The sequence below is a fragment of the Parasteatoda tepidariorum genome, chromosome 3 (assembly GCF_982258835.1).
Source record: "Parasteatoda tepidariorum strain Cologne lab strain chromosome 3, Ptep-v5.0, whole genome shotgun sequence".
In the NCBI taxonomy this organism is placed as follows: domain Eukaryota; kingdom Metazoa; phylum Arthropoda; class Arachnida; order Araneae; family Theridiidae; genus Parasteatoda; species Parasteatoda tepidariorum.
This window is the reverse complement of record NC_141757.1, coordinates 114,502,773-114,511,121: the sequence shown is the minus strand read 5'-3', so window position 1 is coordinate 114,511,121 and position 8,349 is coordinate 114,502,773. Positions and strand designations below refer to the sequence as shown.

Genomic DNA, 8,349 nt, shown 5'->3' with positions numbered 1-8,349 from the left:
TTATTTCATCTCTTGAGTGACACCTGCGCTTAGGGTCAACTGCTGTATCTGCTTTTATTTGGTAGTATTAAGATAGCTTATAACTCTATTAAACCTAATACAAGCTTCACTGAGAGCATGTTAAATTAATTAAGGAAGGAATTATTCTGTAACATAACAGAGCAATCAATATAACTGAGAATAGTTGAAACTGTTCTTTTTTCAGCATGTTCTTTTTTCAGCACTGAAAAACTCATAATACTTTAGAAATTTGCAGCTAATTATTAATTATTGATAGGATTTTTATCATCTTCATGAAATTTGTGGAACCTAATTGATTTTTTCACAAAAATCATGAAAATTATAACAATATTCAATTTAAAAACATGATCTCCAAAATCATAATTTATTTTATTGTTGAAAACAAATTAGAATTGCCTTTCCTTAAAAGGTTTTTCTTTTTTAATAAATGGCTAAATTTACTTTTCCTGAATAAAAATTTTTCCCCAACTGCAATTAAAAGTATGCGCTCCCTTATATATAAGGCAACACAATTCATTTTAATAGTTTTGTCACTTCAAGAGTAACTTGATTTGCAATTAGTTTATTTTAACTTAGTTTATAGTAGATAATCCATTTTCAACAAATTTGAATCATGCAATATGTACAAAACAATCTTCATGAGGCAATACAGTTTCAAATATATGTTTCTGATAATATTTTTATTATATTTATAAAATTTAACTAATAAAAACAAAAGTTTTTAAAGTATATATGTAAAAATTCAAGAGAATTATTTTCAAATAAAAATAATTAATCTTTTTTTTTTCAAAGAAAGTCATTAAACTTTCATTAAAAGATGCTTTAATTTTACTATTTAAAAGTAAGAGATAAACAAATTTTAAAATTATGTGTAAAAAGTCAAGTGTGCAGTATCATAATTTAATAGAGAATATACGACAATATGACTAGATATGCAAAATACTGTCTAAATCCTCACAAAACAAAAAGAAATTTTAGGTTTTGTGAAACTCTTCTTAAATATTTATGAGCAAAATGCCTGAAAATATAACAGCTTAAGTTGAATAACAAAACCACAGATGTCAGAACGAAAACCTCAACAGCAGAAAGTGCTCCTGTGTCATACATCATAGAACAATCAAAGTCCATACTACCCATGGGTGCAAGTTGAAAAAAAGGCCAAGACTGAAAATTTTTTGAATGAAATACCTAACATACACAATACCCCCTCGACATATGCAAACTATCTACTGTTTGTCTACGATAGGTACTCTGACAGCCACAAAGTCTGCGACAGTCTGGTGCGATGGAAACAAGAAGAGGGTAGCTTCGATGATAGCTTGTATGGGAAGTATACCAGATTGGCTGACTCAGCCACCAGTAGGAGACTTATTTAATCTGATTTATCGTAGACAAACAGTAACAAAGCTTTACCATAATACATCAAGTTTAAATTTAAATACTGTACAAAAAATATTTATCTTCTTCTTCTTCCTTATCCCCAAAATTAGCAGGGCTAAACTATGTCCATGAAATTCATCACCCGGAGGAAGTCGGCCACCATAAGTGTGTTATTAAGAATGTCCCTTTTGTCCAGACCTAGACAGTCCAGTATATGTTGGGGGGAAGCCTGCATGTTGTGGCACCTGGGGCAGTTAGGGTAGATTTTAATACTACCCTCAAAAGAAAGGGACTTAAGGTGGCCGCTGATAAGCCTGGTAAGTGCAGTCTGGTCCTTGCGGTTGCACCGTATGTTGAGTGCACCTCCTGGACTGGTGCTCTGGTACCAGTGATGTTTGGGGGGTACGAGCCAGGAAGCGAGGTCTTCTTTTTTCTTTTTTGATGCCAGCTCCATGAAGGTGAGGGAATTTGGACTTATCAGATTTTCTTTCGTCCCCTCCTTAGCCAGAGTGTCAGCGATGGCATTGCCCAGAACCCCAACGTGAGAAGGGATCCATTGGAGGTGGACTTCACGCAATCGTGAGAGGATTTTAAATTTTAGTAGGATTGAAGCACCTGTTTTGTCTCTCACCTTCCTCCAATGCGTTAAGTATTGTATGGAGCTGAGGCTGTCAGAGAGGATCCAGATGTTATTTTGATCCTGTAGTGTTAGAAGAGAATCCAGGGCAGTATCAATAGCAATGAGTTCACTTCTAAACACCGAGCAGAAATCAGGATTCCTTTTGGAGATGTTGAGGGAGACATTACTTGATTTGATGTAGACACCACTGCCAGATGATGATGTTTCTGTCTTGCTTCCGTCTGTGTACACCAGTATTGATTGTTTGGGGATGGTATTAATAACCTCTAAAGCAAGTTGCTTAAGCAATTCCGGGTGATCCAGCTTCTTGTTAACTTGTGATGAAAGGTGTTGATGGAAATAAACACCAGGTAGTCCTTCAGTTGGGTCAATGAATTGTTTATTAATGCAATCCTCGACATTTCCAGCAAGTACATTGTTAACTACGGCCTGGCTAAGTGGGCTGTTCTTCTTTAGTCTTTGGTTGCTGCTCCGCCTTTGTAGATAATCTGCTGTTCTGTTTTGGTGTCCAAGGCTAGAGAGCTTGTTAAAGTATTTAGTAAGGAGATAATCTCTTCTGAGACCTAGAGGCTGGAGGTCGGCCTCAAACAAGACAATGTCATTTGGACAACTGTTTCTGAGTCCAGTAATAATGCGAGCAGCAGAAAGCTGGACTCGTTCAAGTCGTTGGAGGTTTGAAGCAGATGCACAACTATAGACTGGTGCTCCATATTCCAGGATTGGTCTGATGAGTGCAAGATATGTGGCTCTTAAGGTGGTAGCAAAAAAAAAAATATTTATTCATCTGTCTTTTGACAAAATAACAACAGGACATAAGAAAGTAGACCAATAACGTAGACCTAAAAATTATTTTTAAGGAGAGAAAAAAAAAATTCCGATTTTCCGTCTTCGAGTTAGTCTTGTTTCCGTCTATTAAATACGGTGATATGATCTCAGATCTCGGGGTTTCAATCATAACAAACGCCTTTTAACATAATATATATTTAATAACAAAAGGATGATGATAATGGTACCGTGTCATGGAGGAAACTGATTAGAAAACTAATGATTTTACATTACTGCGCAGAGCGCCATCTATTGAGTTTTAGAAATTATAATTAATATGGAGAAATATTATTAGCACCGTCTTACCTCCGTCCGCGGACATTTTCGATAGACGGAAATCCGTCCTGCGGACAGAAGACTTGCACCCATGATACTACCAAACAATTTACTTCCTTCCACTTCTGAGCAGAACAATTAATGATTGGGAAGAATCTTTCATATTTGCTGTTTACAGATTTCGTTTCATTATGCAATGCAGTCATTTATTTATACATATTTTTGATATTAAACTAGGTAGATTCTTTTTTTTTTTTTTTTTGATGAAACAGAATTATTTGTCATTAAAAAAATGGCATTAATTTACTAAGCAAAAGTCACTTCGTTTTGATAATTATCGCAGAAAATTTGCAATTATTAAATGTCTTATTATAAAATGGCTGTTATTATCAAATCTTGCTGCAGAACATTAGACATAATTCTGCTCTTGGAATGCTAATAAATTAAACAACTATGCACAGCACTAGAAAAGTGACAATTTGAAAACACTGAATTGCTAACAATATCTAAATCAATAGAAAGAAAAAAAACTGTAATGTGATATAGGGCTATTCCACCATTTAGAGGAATGTCATATTTACCAACTTTAAGAGCATATAACTCAGTTAAAAAAAATAATAAATCTAATAACTTTTGCTAAAATATATGTCATTTACATAATAACACTTAGCTGACCAGTAATTTTTGACAGAAATTAATTCATGTTACCAGCTATTATTTTGTAATTGAATATGGAAATTAAGTTGTTCTTAATGACAGACAAACTAAGATAGCAAGCTGTTGACCTTGCAATTAAGTCTAGAAGGATTTCCTTTTATTTGAGGAAGGAGCACTGCAAGAGTGAAAGTACATCTTAGCTCATTACCTCACGGATATATGGCAAAAGTACTCATTTGACAGACCACTACCACAATTTAGACATAGATCTAAAGAGAAAGGAAATTTTCTACTGTGGACAGCGACTGACCACTGTACTTTCAATTCCACAGATTTCATGAGCAGGTATATTGCACTTAGTGCAAAATCAAGGATTCAACCCCGGCCCAAAGTATGATGCTCTAACCACTAGGCTACCATTAAAATAAAGTAAAACATTCTATTTATAGTGATTCAAATGAAATTAAACTTAGGAATATTCGATTTCACCACGGGTTTCAAAAATTGAAATAGCTAATACCATTGTAATGATGAGTTAACTCATCATCCGTCAACAATGTGTTAATACTATATTTTGTAAATTTCATCAGTTTAAAAATCTTATAAAATTTAAATGTAATAGACATAACGAAATATATAACATTCACAAGTCAGTTTTTAATTTTTAAATTCTAAAATTTAAACAAAATTGTTATCTTAAATAGTACCAAATTAGAACTGCTTGATTTAAAAAATAAAAAAAAAAACACTTTGGTATATGCATAAAAAGTCTCAAAAATATGGCATTTGTAAATGAGGGAACTACATTAAAAGCTGATTTTACAAATTCACTAAAATGCCAGATAACATGTTCTTCCACTAGACATTATTTGTTAAGTTTGAAGCAGAATAAGTCAACTAACAATTTGAAGACAATTTTACAGATTAATTGTAATAAAGTATGCTTTAAACCTTGATGTATCCAGCAATGTTTTTAAATAAATGGAAATTTATTTAGAAACGAAACTTTTGCTTCTGAAGTGTTTTTAATGGATTCTAAAATGCAGATTTTCCAAAATTCACTAGACTCTTATTTATCAGGTTTAGTTTATCCTCTGAGGTATCAACTTTAAAAATTTACTCTTTAGCTCTCAAACTCCAGATTTCATTTATTTATTTTCATAAACTTAAAATCTTGTTATTACTTAGAAGTAAGAATGCAGATAATTCTGAGAGCCTAATATTTTTATCAAAATTCTTGGTTTAAAATTTCTCCCAAAATTATAAAGCTTTCTTTTTAAGTTACACTATTTCAAAATATTTTTTGGAACTAATTTTATCTAGTGCTAAAATTTTTTGATAATTTTTCCTTTACCAAAGAAAAAAAATTCATTTGAGTTCACACAATTGGATATCTGCAAATGACATCATAGTAGGTGAATCGTGCCATTTGTCGATAAAGCCAATTAGGTTCTATGCAAATATGTGATAACACTTAAAGCCAATTAAAACCACAAGGTTAGGCATAATTACTTCACAAGCTTCTCGCTTTTCAAGAACCCAATTCTGGAATAAACTAGTGTGTTAAAAATAATAGAAATCAAAATATATTATGCTACTAATAATTAATAAAACCAAATTTAAGGTGCCACTCATAAAAACTAATAACCATAAAATAATAAAAATGTAAAGCAATTTACGTTTGCTGTATTTAACGTAACAGAAAATATTATTTTTCTCAGTAGACATTAAATTATTATGACATAAGAAATAAAATAATCTTCAAAAATTTAAATTTTAACAATTAAATGGAAATCTTTTGCATTGCTCTTATGCCTTAGTAGAACAAATTAATTTTTAATTTAGCAACAAGATCTAACAATAATCAGGAAGTCAAGTAGCTAATTTATTTTAATTAAAAAAGAAAATGCAGAAATATTCTCAAGTTGTTCATTATGAATGCTTATTTCATCCAAATAGAACCTTTTCTTCTTATGAATGTAATCAACTACCCTAGATGCTTTATACACTTTTAAATAGGATGCTGATGAAAACCAAGTAAAATTGTATTTTTCATCATGGAAATGTCTAATTTTAGTAATTAAAAAAGTATTCTTCAATTTAATGACATGCAATAAAATTTAAAGACTAAGAAAAATACACAATGCATATTTACATTTTTTATTTTGTCCATTGCATATATTCAACTAAAAATGCAAGTAAAAAAGAAAAAGTCAAAATATAAGAATTGAATGACCATAATAATTTTGGCAACTAATCAAAGTTCTTTAAGAATAGATTTTGTTATACATATTTCATTACTACATAAAACATTGAAAATATGTATTTTAAAGTTACAATTCATACCATTTAATAACTGCGAGTATGGTGTATTGGACATGGTTTTGAAAGTTACACAAAAGTTAATAGTCACATCAAGTGCACATTCCCGTAAATGAGTTATAACTGACTTTTGTTTCAATTCGTCTGTCGATAATTAGCTGAAATCAGAAAAAATAGAGATTCATTTTAAATTTATATTTCTTAATAACTGTAAGAGTGATTCAGAGTTCTAATGGACAGTGCTTTAAGAGTTACTCAAATTGTAAACAAACGCAACTTTTTCTTTATTGTTCGCATCAAGCGAGCATTTCTGTAAATAAACTAGGTTCAATTGGCAGAAATCAGAACAGAAACAATAAGGATATTTATTCTAACGTTGATGAATTTTCAATTTATATTCGTTAATAACTGCAAAAATGGTTTAAAGTTTTAATGGACATTGTTTTGGGTGTTACATAAATAGAAAACAAGTGCAACTTTTTTTTAATAGTCACATTAAGCGGACATTTCTGTAAACAAACTAGTTTGAAATCAGATTAGCTCGAATCTGTCTTTAATTGGCAGACATCGGAACAAAACAAAAAAAATTAAGAAATAGTCATTTTGACAACTATTTTATGCCACATCAGAAGCCAATTTACTTTGAACAATAGAAGTCTTACGCGCTGGCAAATCATCAGGGGTCGGAATAGCATCCCCAGTAGGTAACTGTGGTACTACTGGAATAGTTGGTCTGATTTTCTGACCCTTGGCTTTGGCCATGTTGTAATCTCCTGAATCAAAGTATTTCTGTCCCTTCTGCAGTCGCTTCTGAAGAAACACTGAACCACCAGGTCTAAGAACTTGTGGATATTTTGCCCTTAATTTGGCCTCTTCACTTTTTTCAGCTTCTTTCATCTGATTTTCACTATTTTCATCCGATGTTTGTCCAACAGTATCACTAGCTTCTTTGTTATCGGACATCTCTCTAGATATTAGGAAAATTATTTAAGTTCAACCGGCCACCTTTGAAATGAAGAAGAAATTTCAAGTCGAAATGAATTATATAATTTTTAATACATCGATAATTATTTGAAATTGTTTAAACTATTAATTTATAAAATCGTTTACTAACGGAAGAATGATCAATAGGAAAAAAAATGTATACAGTAAATTCAAATAAACTCTCCTCCTGCGAAAACAAATTCCTGCCAATGACGTCACAAAATGTAAAGTTCGTTGCCAAACACCTGCATTAACTGGTAAAAACGAAAAAAAAAATATTTTCTCGTCTTTTCCAAATGGCGATCGAAATGGGCTGCAGGTGGCGTAGAGCAGTGGTGACTCTTTTCCTATGGCAACACTTCACATGCTTACCCCATTAGCGTGTGGAAAGTCATAGAGGAAGGAAGTACGTTAGTTTCTCTCTTGATTTTCATATAGATTAAAATCTTTTAACTTGAAAAACTATATGGAACTGAAAACTACATTAAACATAGTTCTAAAGAAAAGTATCACGGAAATTTTAGAAAATATTTTTATTAAGTAGAAAGGAAAAATATTAAGAAAGGGGAAAATATCGTAGTACATTCCTATGTAACTGAAAAGAGGAGGAGAGGGAAGGGAGAAGGGCTAAAGGCCTGAAACCGGTCTCTCCCCAGATGGCGTATTCGAGTGTTGCGATCGCGAAAACAAAACAAACAAACAAAACTTTTTAAATATTAATATATCTTTTTAATTTTATTAGAATGTTTTGCTTTATTTATTCATGCAAATCATTTCTAAATTAAAGTAAATTGTGAGTTACTTACTTGGTGACATTTGCGCAACGATTGACGCAAATGCAAGGACGCTAAAAATGCGTCGAGCAACCAAATCATGTCGTGGTGATGGTAGGTATCCATACATTCAGTTTCAACTGGATAAGTATTACCAGAGATGTATTATATCAGTCAGATTTTTAGTCACCACAAGAAAAATAAAACTTAACGGGTATAAAAGGCATTAATGCAAAAGTCTTCTGATAATAAACAGCGCATGGGCCTATGTAAATAAGCGATCACAAGGCTCGAATTCGCCATCTGGGGAGAAAACCGGTTCCATGCATTTGACCCTTTTCCTCCTCTTTTCAGTTGTTGTTGTTGTCAATATTTTTTCTTTCTTGATATTTTTCGTTTTTAATTAATAAAAATATTTTTTAAAATTTTCATGATACTTTCTTTTGGAACTATGTTTAATGTAGTTTTCAG

At 31.8% G+C, this 8,349-nt stretch overlaps 2 protein-coding genes across 2 annotated transcripts; both read right to left on the bottom strand.

Annotated features, from left to right (window-relative positions):
- Positions 1–1,516: 1,516 nt before the first annotated feature.
- On the bottom strand, positions 1,517–3,305 carry LOC107442407 (uncharacterized). Its single transcript, XM_087160265.1, has 2 exons — positions 3,256–3,305; positions 1,517–2,765 (listed from the first exon to the last, which is right to left on the bottom strand). Exons 1-2 carry the CDS (start codon positions 3,303–3,305, stop codon positions 1,517–1,519), a joined length of 1,299 nt encoding a protein of 432 aa, XP_087016391.1.
- Positions 3,306–5,943: 2,638 nt separating this feature from the next.
- Positions 5,944–7,696, bottom strand: endos (endosulfine alpha). The gene has a single exon (XM_016075459.5). The coding sequence runs from the start codon at positions 7,082–7,084 to the stop codon at positions 6,737–6,739; it is 348 nt and encodes a 115-aa protein (XP_015930945.1). The 5' UTR covers positions 7,085–7,696; the 3' UTR covers positions 5,944–6,736.
- Positions 7,697–8,349: the final 653 nt, after the last annotated feature.

Coding starts and splice junctions, on each gene's coding strand:
- LOC107442407 (XM_087160265.1), bottom strand. CDS start 3,305: ATGAAAGATTCTTCCCAATCATTAATTGTTCTGCTCAGAAGTGGAAGG. Junction 2,766..3,255: donor CTGCTCAGAAGTGGAAGGAA/GTAAATTGTTTG, acceptor TGCACTCATCAG/ACCAATCCTGGAATATGGAG.
- endos (XM_016075459.5), bottom strand. CDS start 7,084: ATGTCCGATAACAAAGAAGCTAGTGATACTGTTGGACAAACATCGGAT.